The 18039-nt window shown below is 41.9% G+C and overlaps 2 protein-coding genes across 2 annotated transcripts; one reads left to right on the top strand and one right to left on the bottom strand.

Moving 5' to 3' along the window:
- Positions 1 to 5576: 5576 nt before the first annotated feature.
- mc4r (melanocortin 4 receptor) lies at positions 5577 to 7050 on the top strand. Its single transcript, XM_031562801.1, has 2 exons — positions 5577 to 5630; positions 5912 to 7050. Exons 1-2 carry the CDS (start codon positions 5577 to 5579, stop codon positions 6827 to 6829), a joined length of 972 nt encoding a protein of 323 aa, XP_031418661.1. The 3' UTR covers positions 6830 to 7050.
- Positions 7051 to 10651: 3601 nt separating this feature from the next.
- Positions 10652 to 17575, bottom strand: c25h5orf22 (chromosome 25 C5orf22 homolog). Its single transcript, XM_031563206.2, has 9 exons — positions 17293 to 17575; positions 16901 to 17046; positions 16469 to 16618; positions 15646 to 16072; positions 13646 to 13708; positions 12934 to 13055; positions 12353 to 12419; positions 12084 to 12223; positions 10652 to 11579 (listed from the first exon to the last, which is right to left on the bottom strand). Exons 1-9 carry the CDS (start codon positions 17359 to 17361, stop codon positions 11432 to 11434), a joined length of 1332 nt encoding a protein of 443 aa, XP_031419066.1. The 5' UTR covers positions 17362 to 17575; the 3' UTR covers positions 10652 to 11431.
- Between the last annotated feature and the right edge of the window lie 464 nt (positions 17576 to 18039).

Here is an 18039-nt window from a genome sequence, read left to right as displayed (position 1 = left end):
TTATTTCCTGCATTCTAGTGGATTTTTGGGTGGTATGCTAAAGATGTGCAATACCTGAACTTATTCTGATTCATGTTCATCTAAACATGACTTGTGGGGCCTTCAAGACTTGAGCTGAACATTCAACCAGAAAACTATTGTTGTGCCTCAATGACTGTCTATGTACCACAATATAGCCACAATGTAGCCTAAAAATAGACCTGTGTTTAAGATTTGACCAAGGTAGGTTGCTTGACATTTTGATTACAATGGTATTCAACTAATTCTTAACTGAAACCTAACCTAGATTGTTAATAATTGTATTCTTAAGAGCACTTAATGATTTATGTTCAGCAAAAAATTACACAAGATTAGTTAGGGAGAAATATTTTTCATTATTCAAAGCCTCCCACCACACGTTCCATCAAACAAAAAAGTGCAACAAATAAAGTGCTTAAACAGTAGCCTTTTTAAGCAATACAATGGATCAACACATGACAAAAATAACTAAAAATGAGGTATCAGATGCAGATCAGAAGCTGGTTAGTCATTTTCTAAAATCTGTGGGCAAGGTTGTACTGGCCTGTGGCCTTCTTGGAGGCCTTGACGACCTCCGAGGGGGGCTCCAATCTGAAACAGGGCTCCAGGTCGACCATCTTTATGGCCATTATTGAGGACAGGGTGCCATCCAATGCCAGTCTATTTCTGGTCTTAGTTTTGTTCAGTCCCACAACTGAAAACACCCTCTCAGCATCTGCATTCGAATGGGGCAACACCAGGACCAGCTTGGCGACGGCAGCAAGCCTCTCAAATTCTTTGGCTCCTGTCACTTATGGAAAATGAACCAAGAACAAAATGGAAAAACATACCATATTTTGTTTTGATTAATACTGTAAGTATACTGTAACAAAGTTCAGATACAACATGCATAGTTTGCATCATGTATGACACAATATATGCATGCATCAATAAAAGCAACATATGTAGCCAAGCCACACCTGCCAAAAAGAAAGACCAAAAAAATGTATACCTTGTGTTTCTGTGTTGCCATTCCAGCCCAGAATCTTTCCATCTCAGTTTTGTCCTGAAGGGAGGTTGTTGGCATGGTCTGATAATTCAGAAACTCCTCACCCAGGTGGTCATGCTCCCCTGGCCCATGGTATAGGAGGAGATGGGGAAACCTATTTATGAAAGTAGAGTTACAGGCTGTTAAGTTATAGGTATATTGTCATCAACCAGCAGCAGTTCATACACATCTTTGAGGAAAAGCCATATAAGAATAACTCATGTGCAGTTTAGGAGTGAACAGACCTCATCATAAGCATTTTAGCTAAGATGATAGACAATAATTAAAGAAAAAAACTAACCTTTCAACAAAGTACAGGACATCTTCAATGCCACTTTCAGCCCTCTGCCGCACATCTACAAATTCTGCGCGTTTGATCAGTGGCTCTTTCATTGGCAGCTTCTTAAGTGCATGGCCCACAGCACTTGTTAGGAAAATCAACACAGCTTCATGGAATGAATCCACCTGCCGTGGTGTGATGTCACCCTCATCAAGATATCTGTTAAGTTTAGCCCTGGTTGTGAACCCAATGTTCAACTTTTTCCCTGTACAGATACAGCATATCAGGTTAACATAAATGGTTTAACATACTGATGCAGCAATATCAGCTTGACACATAGGGCAAGCAATCCAACCAGAAGCTCACTGTTGGAAAGACTACCACAAACCAAAGTGGCAAAAGGCTAGGTACAAGGCTAAATATCACATTTTATCTATCACATATCACAGTGTATGATCATAATAATAGCCAAACACTACACTCATAGCCTTGCAGAGCTGCTGGAACCATACATTTGGAACATAGCTTGCATACGAATTTCACCATCTATGACAGACATTTACAAAACTAGTATTAGATCCCTGCAGATAACAGCTGAGTTTACATTCACCACACAAAATCAAGTTCACACGCACAAACACAAACGAATCATTTCTTTAAAGATTTAAAGTTTAAGAGAGTGAGTACTTAATTGAACCACATGTCATTAACATATCTAGTCTCTGCTCAGTTTGGAGATGAAGATTTTCTTCAGCGATGTATTCTCTTCCCGAGTTTCTACCGCGTTTGTCTCTCTTTGTAACTCTTCTTCTGTCGCTAACTTCGGGACTTCTTAATAAATAAGGTAAATATGTATATGCAGCGAATAGGGTTGCAGATGCGCTCCTTAGCGCCAGCTACCCTCGGGGAGTTTGAAAAGGAACGAACGCACCTCGGCCCAAAATCAGATTTTTTTTTTTGGGTGTGAGAAATTGGATGTGTGGCGTGAGTGCGTGTGAAAACATGCAAAAGCGTTTGTCACACGGCGAAACCGTGTGAGTTGGCAGCTCTGTAATAGCTCAGTTTCAAAATGTAATGGGCTTTTTCACTTTGAAAACGCAAATCAAATTTTCTCCTGGCGTACCCCCTGAACCACTTTGCGTACCCCTGGGGGTACGCGCATCGGTTCCCAAACTGGGGTACGCGAAGTGGTTCAGGGGTACGCGGGGAGAAAATGTCCGCGATAACAGAAAACGGACGCAATTCGCAGAATGTACCGTTTGAAACAGAACATCAGAAACATCATTTTTGTGCATCAAAATCGCCCAAATTCCCCTGTATTTTGTCCTGCAAGGCTGTATTTCTTTCTTATAAACACAACAACGATCGCAACGATGAACAAGCATTAATTAGAAAACAAAACCACTGAGAAAATGTCACGTCTGTGCTGAACTCCGCTCCGGCCACGCCCCCCTATTCAACACAGACCTCCGTAGTCTGTCAAATTAATTCGCTCGTCTTCCCAATCGCAAATAATGTTTTTTTAGTCTTCTGTTCTGTTGATGGCTGGCAAACAACAACCTTAGAAGGTTTGGGTCACTTGTGGCACATATTATTCACTCATTTTAAGCCATCAATCAACCTCTGGGTGAACAAAATGAGCCGAAACGGATTAAAACGGAATTAAAGTGCGCAGCTGGAGATTAAATGTCTGAAGGGGTACGGGACTGTAAAAAGTTTGGGAACCACTGGTCTAGACCTTGGAAGATGGATGTCCCCGTCCCCCCCACGAAAACAGGTATTGATTCACAATTTTTTCTGCCACGTCTCGTAAATCAAGCTAAACACAAGGGGGAAGGAGCGGTGATCAAAGTCCCAGGTGAAGGGCATTGCTCAGTTTGATCCCGACCAGAGAGGGATCTTTATGTATGGTCCACGCATCCAAACCATCCAAAAAGAATCTCTCCCAGGCATAGTGGTTAGCATCATTCCAGTTATTAGGTAGTAAGATACCCACTGTCATGCCAACTGAAAAAAAAAACAGGTATGACAGGTTCAGATTCCATTCAGTGAAAACATGAACTTTCAATTTTTTTAAAAGAGCACTCTAAAAGAGCTAGTGAACTGGAACACTTTGAAGTGACACTGTGGCTTTGATTTCAAGTCTCAGCATGCTCCTGAAAACTGACTGAAGGATTTCTACTTATTAAATTGTGCAGTTTCAAACAAAGAGCCTGAATCAGTACAAGTTGAGACTTACATTTAATTAAATCCAGTCACTTCTTCTCGCTTCTCATTAGGGATGCACCGATACCGATACCAGTATCGGTATCGGTGCCGATACTTCGTTAAAATACTCGTACTCGTACTCGTTTTTGAATGGCCGATACCAAGCACCGATACCACTCATCAGTACTTCACTGCATCAAACTGGCCGGGCTATGCTGACACAAAATGTGATTTATTGTCCTACCTGTCCTACCACTCTCTGCCAGACTAGTAAATAGCTTATTTGCCGTCTTCTGTTGCATTTGCTTGATGTTTGACTGTTAGGAAAGTTTGTCATAGTGTCAAAGTATTTCAGTATACAGGTTTCGCGAAATTTAGCTGCTAGCATCTCGTTAGCGATTAGCAATTCCGTTGTGCTGCCTTAACGGCGATTTGGGCTCATTTTAAGATAAATGACGACGACAGGAGTAAGGCACAGTGTAAGATCTGCACTGCTACGGTGTCGAGGGGCGGAAAGGAAAGTACTTTGTTTAACACAAGCAATTTGATTAAACATCTGAAGACACACCATAGTGCTATGTACACAGAGTTCACTGATGCTAGTGGCGCAAGACCGAAGCAACCAATCTTAACTGACGTCTTGCAACAGAAAAAAACGCACGCGCACACACAGAGAGAGAGAGGTAGAGAGAAAGACTGTGCCACATAGGTTAAGTGATTGTTTGTGTACTTGAGCAGGAGATTCTTCTGATCCTTTTGTAACTGAAATGTGCTCTTGTGCTAATCCAGTAATAGTTCTGTTCACTTTTTGTTAAGCAGACTGTGTTGTTAACTATGCAGCAAATTGAATTGCCTTTATCTGGTTATATTTGCATTTTGTCTAATGTGATGATATTGTCTGTTTGAAGGCTTTTTTTGTGTGTTAAAACCAGAAAGCTGTTTATTTTTGGCTTGGGATAGCCTTCTGTTAATTTTGTACTATAGGCTTGACATAATCTGCAGAGGATAAAATAAAATCTGCCTCCAAATTAATTGCACTTTCATGGAGAACAAATCTAAGAAGTATCGGTATCGGTACTTGGTATCGGCAAGTACACAAATAAAAATACTCGTACTCGTATCGGTTTGTAAAAAAGTGGTATCGGTGCATCCCTACTTCTCATGATATGATCCAGTATCAGTTATTTTGATGTGTTTACAACCCTGGCACAGGGAGTCGAGAGTTTGGATTTTAAACAAACCCGCCCCCCCCACACGATAACAGGTATTGATTCACAATTTTTTCTGCCACGTCTCGTAAATCAAGCTAAACACAAGGGGGAAGGAGCGGTGATCAAAGTCCCAGGTGAAGGGCATTGCTCAGTTTGATCCCGACCAGAGAGGGATCTTTATGTATGGCCCACGCATCCAAACCATCCAAGAATAATCTCCCCGAGGCATAGTGGCTAGCATCATTCCAGTTATTAGGTAGTAAGATACCCACTGTCATGCCAACGGAAAAAACCCCAGGTATGACAGGTTCAGATTCTTATCAGTGAAAACATGAACTTTCAATGGAGAGGGCACAGTATATCATCAAAGGGGTGCTGATGGCAGCAATCAAAAATCCCTCAATTACCCTCTGACTTCAGACCAGCGAGAGTGCCATTATTGGCTAGAGTCAGCCAGAGGAGGAGTCTGTTGTGATGTCTAGGCAGTGCAGAGAGAAAGTGTGGATCTCTCTCAGCTGCCGCACAGGCTGTGTGTGACTGAGCCCGGCTGCATGCGACATACTCCCCTCTACTTTCCCTCCTTTCATTTATTCCTCCAAGTCCGTGTTTTTTAAAGAGCACTCTAAAAGAGCTCTTATTTCTTTCCACTCCTTCTTGCTCGTTCTTTTTGCGCCACCTTGATTCGGATGTTTCCACCATCTCATGTTTTGTTTTCTCCTGTGCCTCCATCTGTCTCCCTCTATATTTATCTCACGCCCCGTGCCACACCGATCCTTTGGAGGACTACTGCCGTGAGGATATGTGCGTCTGAAACCTATAGGACAACGACACGATGACACGACGCTCTGCCAACCGACTTGGAATTTCGCTCCGCTCCTCTGCACAAGTGTGTTCCCTCGCTGACCGCCTCTCTTGGGGGACTTCTCTCCTCTCGCGCGTTACCTTCTGACTACCACGGCTGACTCATGTGGATGGAATGCTGGATGATGGTGCACAGAAGAGGACTCTCTTAGAAAAATAACTGCATCTTAACCAGCGAAAATGAATGTGTCTCGCGTGCAAAGGCTACTCCACCATCACCATCACCATCTCAGTAGTCATCATCCTCTTCCACACCAACACAAAAACCTCAGCTTGAGTGGAGCTGTTGGAGGTTCAGAGGTGCAGGGTGAAGGCGCCGGCTCCTCAGGATGCTACAAGCAGTTACTGGTCTCCACCGAGGTCTTCCTCATGCTAGGCATCCTCAGCCTTGTGGAGAACGTTCTGGTGGTGGCAGCAGTGGTGAAGAACCGCAACCTGCACTCGCCCATGTACTTCTTCATCTGCAGCCTGGCCGTGGCAGACATGCTCGTCAGCGTCTCCAACGCCACGGAGACCGTCGCCATGGCGCTCCTCACCGGTGGAGGCCTGCGTATCCGTGGCAGCCTCGTGGAGAGCATGGACAACCTGTTCGACTCCATGATCTGCGCCTCTCTCTTGGCCTCGATCTGGAGTCTGCTGGCCGTGGCCGTGGACCGCTACGTCACCATCTTCTACGCCCTGCGCTACCACACCATCATGACGCGCAGGCGGGCCATGGCCACGGTGTCTTGCATCTGGGCCTTCTGCACTGCCTCCGGCATCCTCTTCATCGTCTACTCGGAGAGCATGGCCGTCCTCATCCTCCTTATTGGGATGTTCTTCGCCATGCTGGCGCTGATGGCCTCCTTGTACGTCCACATGTTCCTGCTGGCACGGCTGCACCTCAAGCGCATTGCCGCTCTGCCCGTCGCCGGCCACGGCGGCACCGGTCGCCCCATCCGGCAGGCCGCCAACATGAAGGGAGCCGTGACGCTCACCATCCTCCTGGGGGTGTTTGTGGTCTGTTGGGCACCCTTCTTCCTGCACCTCATCCTCATGATCTCCTGCCCGAGGAACCCCTACTGCGTGTGCTTCATGTCGCACTTCAACATGTACCTCATCCTCATCATGTGCAACTCTGTCATCGACCCGCTCATCTACGCCTTGCGCAGTCAGGAGATGAGGAAGACCTTCAAGGAGATCTTCTGCTCCTGGACCACCTTCCTCTCTATTTGTGAGCAGTAAGAATAAGGCTTATGTGGGCCACAATTACATCAAGAAAAAAAGAAAGTATTTTGTACTGAAGAATTTTCCATTCCCTCAGAATGTTGATATATTCTTTCTTTTGGGATGAATACAAAGATATATAGTGTGCACTACCTGCAATTTCGACTGCTACAAATGTTTAGCACTGTTAAGCTGTAAACAGATATATTTCCACTGTTATATTAACATGCATCATGTGAACATGTAGATCATATACTATCATCTAATAAATGTTCTGAGCACAAAAATGACAATGGCGTGTTTTTTTTGTTTATGTTTTAAATTACAGTGTTTCTTCAGCAGCCTAAAGGACACTGTGGAGCCTCTGTATCTGATAATCATCAGTCCAGCAACATATTGTTTTAAAACTAATAATATTGGCATTGATAAACATGGCAAGTAGAATGTTGAAAGCTCATGGTGATAATGGGATACAGGTGTCATGAACTCTTATCCAATCAATGCTATAGCTGAAAGTTTGGTAGTCGTTGATACAAATACACAGTAATTAAATGTATTATAATTATTATCATTAATTCTGCAATCAGTTAACCTGTTAAGCTATGTTTGTTAGTGTCACATTGATGTTTTCTTGTTATATGATAGTTCTATATCATTGCTACTTTATGCAACTTATTCTAAACAGGTTAATAATGTATAAAGACATTCATTCAAACAGTGGAACTAAATGCCTGACAGTGTCAAAGATGTAAATATTTTTATATGCTGGATATTTTATAGCTGATTAATTCCAAATGTTTATGTTTTATGTCTGAGGTACCTTTTCATTTAATGCCATTTTTCTCCTCTGTTGGGTATCTCATCTTTGAACATATACATTTCTTTTTTTGTCACACAACCATGGGTATAACCATAGGTGATTTCAACACAGTTTGCTACTGATCACCTCTGTCATGGTATCCCTGTTTCGTACACATTTCTGCAGGCATTTTCAAGCTCAGCTGCCCTTCCTGTTCCAGCTTCAATCAATCTCCTCTCTCTGACCTAGCTGTTCTCAACTTACTCCAACAAATTGAATAGACAACCCAGCTGTGAAAACGTGCTCTTTCCACAAAGTATTGCTTTTGTCTTCTTCGTTTTACATGAAGGAATGTAAAAGTGACAATGTCACAGCTTCCTCAGCATTTTACTATACTGTGAACAAATCTAAAACGTACTTAATTGTATGTACAGATTACAATACAGATTACAAAACAGTAACACTAAGATAATTTTAAGGATATCCGCCAAAGACAAACTGGACTACCATGGACACTGAATAGGAAGAATAGCATAGATGTGTTTCATTATGCAACCAAAACTGCATTAATCGTATAAAGCCACACGACACATGAAACATTTAATTAAATGTTCCTTCCCAGAGCACCCTTGACACAAATTATACCATCCATGTCTCTGTTCTTGCTGTGGCTCTCAGAAATGGATGTCCTTCATTGATTCTTAGATACACAACAGGGGTGCAAGCTACCTCTGGTGACCTGTTGCTATGGATGATAACAGAGTTTACTGAACCAATTTCCTCTGCACGGCGTCACTAATAGGCAGCTCAAGACATTACAAAACATTTATAGAGGACATGTGTCGGTGCCTGAGACAGGATGCCTCACTGAGAGGACTTGACAATGACATTGCCTTTCTCCTATTTTCCATAAACAACCTGAGGATTTTGTGTCGATTCAAAATCCATGCATCTTTTCACACCCCACTTTGAGATGTTATACAATGGGAGTTCTGACCAGATTCACAAATGCAGATTGTTCTGTGCACCGTAGTAGCAATATAAAGTGTTTACATTACTGAAGCTCAAAAATGACACCAAAACCCTCACACTTCCACAGGTCTCAGCGAACAGCATGTTTAAAGGTGTTCACACATTTGACTCTGCAGGGCACATTGGAAAACGTTGCAAACATTTTCATGCACAAACCTAAATAAAAAAACATAAATATGCATACCAAAGCCTGACACCCAATGGAATGGAATTGTGTACAAATGTAACAAGCCAACACAAATGTGAAGGACATTTCCTCCTTTCCTCCTCCTTTCTCCCACTCCGGGGGTCTCCAGACTTGTTTCAAGGCTGGGCAAGGGCTCTCTGCCAAGGCTACAGTCGTCAGCCGCAGATGACACACATTATGCCCAGGCACAGTAGACTGTAGTGGTGAAGGGCTGCTCTGTGCTCCCAGTCCCGAGCTGGAGAGATGCACTGGCCCGCCACCTACCCTTTTTGGGATCATAGGCCAAACTGGGCGGCGTGCAGCAATCTCAGATGTTTACTCTACCACGGATGGCCATTGATTGTCCCTAAATCACCTCCACATGAGGTCAGCGGGGTCATTCCATGTGGAATCTCCCACATTTACATCTTAGGATGTCCTTTTTTTTTTTTTACTATACCTGATGGAAGGGATTCAACTCTTCACCTTAGCCAGGCAATAATTAACATGGGATGCATCCTGCTCTGTAGTATGCCATGTCTTTGGTGACAACACTGTCAGTGTCTGCTGTAATATTTGATATATCATATAACCTCCACCGATGTTATGCCAACCACATAATTGTGTGACATGGGATCTGCGTGCAATCCTAGTTGAAATGCATGGCAAACATGATCGGTCAGATGCAACTCTGTTGACAAGGGACCTCGTCATCCTACATTCACTCTCTCTCTCTCTCTCTCTAGGTGTATGTACAGGTCAGGTATTTAGCAGACCCTGTTACATAAAGGACCCACAGAGGCACCTTGCAGTGGTCGTCCGCTTGATTGGGCTAATGTCAATGTACGTCAATAGTTGTATTGCCCGTGGCTCCCCCGGGAAACATGTAACAGCTTAAATATTACCAATTAAGTAGACACAGTATGTTCCAGTTGTGCAACATGAACACACACACACAGGGTTGTTATATATATTGATACTCATCTACTCCTCCTGAGAGACATGACTCCAAAAATATAAAGGTTCATAGCAGCGCAAGCCCTCGATACTGACATTATTATTTCAAATAGCGAAGGATCAGTTCTCTGAGATAGCGGCAGAGCTATTTTAGGATGTTCTTGAGATTCCACTCACTCCCTTGTTGTATACAGGCTAATTCTGCAACCCTGCAGTGCGTGCACCACTTTATGCCAACTGTTGATGCCAGATTGTGTCTGTTCATTGGCAGCAAAATCCTCTGTGCTCTTCTGAAATGTATTGTTTGCTGTCAAAGTGGCATTTGAGATTCCGAATATGGATAAGCCATTTCTGTAAGTTATCCTGTGACTGTGATTAATAAGTCTGGTCGGTAGTGAGGAGATGTGAATACCGTGGATCAATTACTGAGCTTGAGAACAGAGTGCTCCTGTGCTTTATCTGCAGCCTCCAGTTCATTCTCACTAATTTAGACAAATTAAAGGACCGTACCCCCACACTGGAGCACTTATATCATATAATTAATGTTGCACATTTAAAACAAAGCATCGTGAAGGCAAAGGTCTCATGCCTCTCTCGCGCACCAGAAAAAGTCTTCAACAAACTGAAACCCATGGAATGTTACAAACTGCAATATTTTTGAAGTGTTATCAAAGATTAATGAATGTTAAAATTCTAAAACGGAATGGACTGAAACCAGAAAACTATGTTCAACCAGAACCAGAACTTAGTTGTCTGTTGCAAATATGTCTCCTGTGGTGCCACCAGTAGACACTTAAGATGTGACATGGCATTGCTAGGCAACAAATGGAAAAACTGGTGGTAAAAATAGCTGTACACTTGAAAAAAGGAAGACAAAACCATTTCATTAAATCATATTAGCCATATATTGAACTACTGAACAAAAAGGAAACAGGTTTTGAAATAGTCTCTAACTGCTTCAAATGACTGGCCTTAATGAGGCCCTTACAGTCTAAGTGGTGAGCTCCTGGGGTAGAGTGAATTGGCTGCCTCATGATGGCCTGATGACAGTGATGGAGTGACTGAGGCTTTGGCTGAGTGCACAGGAACACTGCACTGGTTTCCAACAGACAGCTACCCAATTGAGAGAAACAGCAGGTTTATGCAACTCAAGCAGTTAACATTGTGAGTTAATTTACATGTTATTATGCAGAAGGCATTCAGACTCCCTTCGCTTATCTTCAATCCCCAATTCCGTTGGTACGTTTTTTTAAGAGGCTTATGAAACAAAGCCATCCTTACTGTCAGTGTTTCCAAAAGAACAACCAGCGCTCCTGCCTGTTTAGCTGATGGTACGGGCTGTATTGACCGTATTAATTCACATCGCTTACAGATGATTTACATAAAAATGACTGTTACCTACCATCACAAAAATAAGTTACACAATGAGATTAACCTGTGTACACTGCCATCCAAATACATCTATGCAAACTCTTAACCATGATGGATAGTCACGAGAATCGGTTTCATAAAAAGAGCATGTGTGGGTCAAGCTCATGTATCAAGCATCAATCATCTTTATGGAAACTCTGGGGCTCTGAAAGCAAGCAAAGAAAAAACAAACAGAAAAAACAGGGGACTTAAGAAAACCTACACTCCAGAACCAAGCGAAAAATGTGCCTTCCTCTCAAGTGGTTTGTGATGAGCTGCCAGCCGCCTCTGACTCATAGTCTTTACACACAGCAAGTGAGCCGTACAGCTTCTCCAGGATATCCAACATGCGGCTCTGTATGGAGTCCACTTGGTCTACGGGGCAGTACTCGTCCAAACTGGACCTGAAATTGGAAGAAGTTAGGGGCTGATTGAAAGTGCAGTTTTAATATATACTCTATATATAGAACACATCCACCCACATAATGGAAAGCTTTCAACACACTGAGTGTTGAATTGAAAGAAGCTCAGTGCCAGTCTTGGGCTCATTTCTAAAGGAGATCTGAGGTCCTGCACTGTGCGGTTACTGAGCTAATGAAAGGGCATCCATCTGCTCCACTGCACAGAGACAGGCCTCGTCTGAACCATGAAAACCAGCATCATTTACTAATGCGAAGACATATAACACTATATAACACTACATGTAGGTAGAAATGAATCAATACCTGTATTCACAGGTATTCACATGTCAACATGTACTAAGATACCATGATTATTTCTATTCTGTGTTAACTTGTTTTCTTGTATTATCGTTGTAACGAATCAACGAATATTAATACACCATGTTTTCACTGTAAATAAAAGCCAAAATAAACACCCAGCATATCAGTATGGGTAAGTCTGTGCACCTGGACATGGTGACGATAGTGGGCCTGGGCAGGGCCTTCAGAAAGCGCTCCACTGCAAGCAGCAGCTGCTGGATTTCTCCCTCACTGCTGACGTGGTGGGGAAGCTCTGAGAAGTCACAGGTCAGCCCGGCCTGGTGGACCTGTGGGAGATTCAAAACAGCATCACTGAGAAGGTGTGGAGGGCAGACGGAGGCAGAAGGAGAAGAATGAGCAATTACCAAACTGGGGATGAGGCAGAAGTTATAATTCTAGTCAACAGCGGTAATCACCATTTCATAGTCGGGCGACGCCGTTCTGTTCTTCAGGCTACTTACAAGTTGGACTAAAGGGCCCATTCTGAAACAAGACACAACAAGACACACGCTTCCTTATGGCACACATCAAGGCCAAAAAAAAGTACGCAAATACAATGGAGGACACAACATACAATACAATAGGGGACGTGAGCCATAGACCCCTTTTCCTGAGAAAGGTCTATGCATTTTCCATGAAACTGGAGTTTAATGCTTCATAGCCTAAAATCTCCACCTTATTCCAAGGCTCTGGTTTTGGGTTTGGGAACATGGATGTATCTATCATACGCCATGTAAATGTCATACAAACCCAATCAAGGGAAGCATACTATGGCCGTTTAGAGGATAATAATAACGATAACAATTTAATATTATCATTTATTCTATGATTTATTATCTATTTTATAAATAAAAACAATAAGTCACATCTTGCTTCAGGTTTCTGACTGGTCTGTTTTGGATTTTCAGTACGTGATGAGACATGACATGTTGGAGTGATGCGCATGTCAGACAGGTCTTGGGCTTGTTTATTTGAGGGCGAGCAAGGCCATGTTTACCCGGGGTTAGCAGCCCAGCGCTCCACCGTCTCCCGGCCGTCATCCTCCAGCAGGTCAGCAAAGGCGGCCTCCAGATCCTCCAGCTGATGAGTGCGTCTGTCCACACAATCACGCAGCTCCTCCTGGGGAAGGAAGAGACACCTGATGACCCATACGAAGCAAACAATTCAAAACAATCCCAGCTACAAAGAAACTATATATTTTATACTGTTTGACATTCTAGACTCAGTTTTTCCATTCCCAACTAGCTAAATTGGACACCAGTTGTAATGTACAATCAGCCTGTCATCCTCACAGAATAAACTCTGCAAGCGTGATCAGAAGAACAATAGGAAGGACAGAGTTCTCGTTTTGCGTTAGAGGGGTATGTTTACAATAACAACAACCAGCTAACCCACCATTATTGTAATTATTAGCAGCTAATAGCAATTTGGTAACCCCCCTCTGGAGGAAACAAACCCCGTCTTTAGGTGACAACCCCCTCTATTTGTCTGTTAAACACTATTGTCCATGTGATTATTTATTATACCAGATGTAGGAAAGTACAGAAGTGGAAGACGAACAGTAAGCGCAGAAAGACGAACAAGCAGAAACCTTCAGCCACTCCCAGTTCTCTTACAAGATGATGTATAAATCATTGGTCTACTATTAAGAAGATATCTAACAAAATCCTTTGACATTTTTTCACAAGAAGCACTTGAACTCATTTTACCTCATTCCGATCCTCATCGCATTTTCTGAACCCAAACAGCTCCTGAAGAAGAACATACTCTTCCTGTGAAGAATAAAATATATAAAAACAGGACTCCTTAACTTTTAACTGGGACAGTATCAAAACAAACAATGTTGTGAATGTTCTATTAGATAACTGGTCAGAAATAAAAAAAAAAAACATTTTAGAAAACACAAATGTAAGAACATCTCCATTGAGGTGAAGAAAACTGAATATTCGAAAACACACAATCAGTATTTCAATGTTTTAGTGCTGGTCAAATGAATATAATCAAATGCACTGAAGCAGAATTTCCCAATTATAGTTGTGTTCATCTAGGCAGCCTTCATAAATATCCCATCTCATTTCAACAATGAAATATTTAGTTGACAGACTTGGCTGAGACTATCTGTTTGTGCAATTATCACCCTGTTGAAAAGCAGGCTTGATCACCCTAATCCAGCAACTACTAGTCTTACATACGTGTACTCACATGTTTGGCTTCTAGAGAAACAAAACAGGTATTAATTCTCCTGAGTTTAACACTATACAACAGACGCATAGACAGTAAAATGCTCAAACCTAGCTGTAACTTGAACCAGAACTACTGCCTCAATCACTTATTTTGGCTTGTGTGGAAAACATTTAAGTTGTCAGATTCATACCCTCTGGGACGTCATCACCTGCACCTGTTACACTAGTCTCACGTTAGTGTTCTCACACTGCTAGAGGAATTGACAAAAGCAAGATATGACTGTTCCTGACCAATATATCTGGATCAGTGTGCTTCGTCACTTTGTTTCCCTAGAGCAAGTTAGGGTCATCTCATCAGTGTAAGCAATTACATTCAGTTTGCATACAGACTTAATATAGAATGAATGCAATGCCAGTATGGTGTAGCCAAATCAGACATGCCTGTCAGAACTCTGTTTACTAGAGGGTGACCTCTTCAGGGAACTCACAATTGAATGGGATTTTGACTTTAGAGTCCCAATACCGGAAATAAATAAAGAGCTTTACCCTTGCCTAGAATTTTATATTACTTCCTAAACCTTTTTTAACAGTTTGTATAGTTCCCTGAACCACAATGCATTTTAATGAATGTTTACGGCAATTTTTCAACCCTCTTATCTGTTTCTAAAAGGCGGCCTTTTGTTCCTGTGCCTAGTTCCTGACACTATAAAATATATGACATCTGCTTTTATCAGCTTATCTTTTAGTGTGATTAATGAGACACAACATCCATGTAAGAGGACGCTAACTGCAACAGATCAACCAACTCTCTACAGCCTAGTATTTGGGTGATGTTGATTAACATACTAGTTACACTGTAGAACGGACACATACAACCATAATGGGACACATGAGTCACTGATCTATAAAACATCTATATTATAGATCTTTAGTGACCTATAGATCACCATGTTTGAATACAGATGCGTCACTGCTGTACCGATTTAGCATTTACCTACTTAGGTTTGCACGTGACTGGATATACCCTTGATGTGAGTTTGACATTTCAGGTGTGAAACTCCAGTGTCATATATATGGAAACGTTCTGGCAAGAAACCAATGTGTCAAGATAAAGGGCTAGCCACTCTCGCATATGCTCAGCAAAAACACGAATCAAATTCTTATCACAGAGTGCAGACCTCAGCACTCCTTTCACACAAATGATCCATCAGCTGGCAGTAGGATCAATTGCTGAATTAGGCAAACAACTTTGCTACTATGAGAGACTGGTGGCTGCCATTATGTATAATGACACCAGTTAAACTTCAACTCACAGACTGTTAGGCGACAGTTATATTTGAGAAAAGGCCACAATGTTAAATGTACAATACAGGGCATTCACTGTAGCCTATGCTCAGGCCACCTCTGCAACATTTCATTCTAAACATGGAAACCAGTCAGTAGATTTATCTTTTTTTAAGATGTGAATTTTGCAGTTGCAATTGCAATAGATATAGGATCTTAATTCATGCAGGCCAGCTGTTTACCTGAGTGTACAGCTCCTTGAACGGATTCTTGCATGAGAAAAAGTCAAGGTCAATGTCGAGGATATATGAATCAGACTGCCCAATCACTGACAGGAGACTTTTCACCACTTTGTCTGTTGAGCCATCAATGGGCTCACAACTTTGCTCTGGTGTATCGGCTTTGTTTTCAGGGACAACACTGCCCCCCAGTGGATTTGATGAGTTACAGATATTCTTGTCGTCGATGTTTGAAGCTTCATTTGCACCATTGACCTCTGTTTTTAATTGTTTGGCAGAAGTTTTTCCTGTGGCATCGTCATGATTACAAGGAGGGTCCGGAACAGGGTCCACTCTGATGACACTCAGGTGGAGAGGCTTGGGGTTTTCCAGTTGACCATGAGGGACATACAGGGCATCACTGAGGAAGTAGTCATCTGTGCTTGTAACTCTGTTAGGTGTACAGGAGGCTAAGTTAGCTCCATGCCTGAGTTTGAACACATCTCCACAATGTAATATGGTATAAAACATCAACTAACTAAACATAAAAACTATAGAAACTATACAATACTCATTTTGATCATGTTCTCCCTATGTGTATGTGATTTGTGTATGTGTGTTATTGAGTTGTATAAGGACTGGCTACTGGATGTCCTAAATTTCCCTTGGGATAAATATAGTATCCATCTATCTATCAATAGAACACCTATAGAAAGAATGAATTGACTGAAAATCATTATCTACTGTATTCACAAATCAAGTAGGCTTTACGAGACAACTCAGGTATACAGAGCTATTCTATAACCTATTACTGTGGCTTGTGTTGAAATGGTTCAGATGTACTGACCTGATTGTAGTTGTGGATGAGTCTCGTCCTACAAACATAGAATGCTCCCCTTCTTTGATCTGCTGGGCCCAATATGGATGTAGCCAGGCAACATGAGATATGTGTCCAGCATACACCATTGGCATGATCCAGTTTTCAATACTCAGCTCACTGTAATGTAATATTTAAAGTGAGAACAGTCTGACTGTAAGCATAGTCAATGCAATTCAAACATGCTAAATCAAGCAGACAAAATAAAACGTTTATAACCTATATTTGAGCTGTGAAGCACACAATTTACACATGAATTAGACAAACACGTTTCTTTGTTGTTTTCCCAAATGCAGTTACACAGTGCTATGACTGACATTGAGAAAAAAGAGCCTGCATTGAGTGTTCAGAGGTGCAAACTTCTCAAGCAGCCTAACATAATACAGAATTTCAAAGCCTCACCTCAAAAAGGTTTCTTTGTCGAACACAGTATCCGCTGGCATGTTTACAGCAATTAAAAGGTCTGGGTGCGAATCCAGGTGAACCATTTTTATATTTTTCATTGGAAGGTGCCTTGACCCAATAGCACGATATATATGACGCACAACCTGTGAATACAAACTGTAATTTATACTCGAACTGAACTTCACGTCAGCAAGATCATGCATGTTGGCAGAATATCAGCTGGTATGCAGTGGGGTAGTATCAGCTGGGTTGGTTTGTTTGGCACCTAGTTGGCTAGTGACATGACCGTGCACTTCGCTAAAGTAGTACTGTTTAATTACAGCTCTTCCCACTAGGTGTTCTATGGCAACTTAAACTTAAAAGTTTAGTTTGTTCGTCAGTTTACTTACATCGTTGTGGTCTTCTACGATCCAGATAGGCAACTGTGAATAAACACGTTTTAGTGCACGCCTATTCATGTTTAGCTTACACCAATCATCAAACTAAAAAAACTAAAAAGACAGAAAAACTCTTCTGTCTTTACATTGCATTCGGTTACAGCAAAAAAAGGGCGATAGACACAAAACACGCACTAAATGTCTTGGGTTTTACACTATACCACATACGCACAGGCAGCAAAATGCTCAAACCTAGCGGTAACTTGAACCAGACAACTGTGTCCAGCACTTATTTTGGCTCGTGTGGAAACATTTAGGTTGTCAGATTTGTGCCCTCCAAGACGTCATCACTAGCACCTGTTATATTGCGCAAAACATAAAATAAATGGAACAAAAATAATTGCGTGTAATTTTACTGCAGTTTTTCTCTTGATCAACAAAAACAGAACATATGCTTATTGGAATAGGCTCCAGAGGGTTAATTTGTGCCGCTCGACCAGTGCACAATCTATGACACATTTATTATCACTCAATTTTCTGTAAGGGGGTATCAACTGCTTATTAAGTGATGATAATATCAACTGATCGTGTAACCTCGCAGTAGAGTAAAAAAGGAAAAGAGACCATAAAATCAATTTAGGCTAGGAGAAGAGGAAAAAGGAATATCTCTCTGTTTGTGCAATCCCATTTTATGTATTTGTTGATTTTTTTGTAACTGAATATTGATGGGAAACTAGCCTACTGATGATGACAGAGGAA

This window comes from Clupea harengus, chromosome 25, assembly GCF_900700415.2.
Source record: "Clupea harengus chromosome 25, Ch_v2.0.2, whole genome shotgun sequence".
Classification (NCBI taxonomy): Eukaryota; Metazoa; Chordata; class Actinopteri; order Clupeiformes; family Clupeidae; genus Clupea; species Clupea harengus.
The sequence above is the reverse complement of the archived record's forward strand: the minus strand, read 5'-3'. Positions and strand labels throughout refer to the sequence as shown.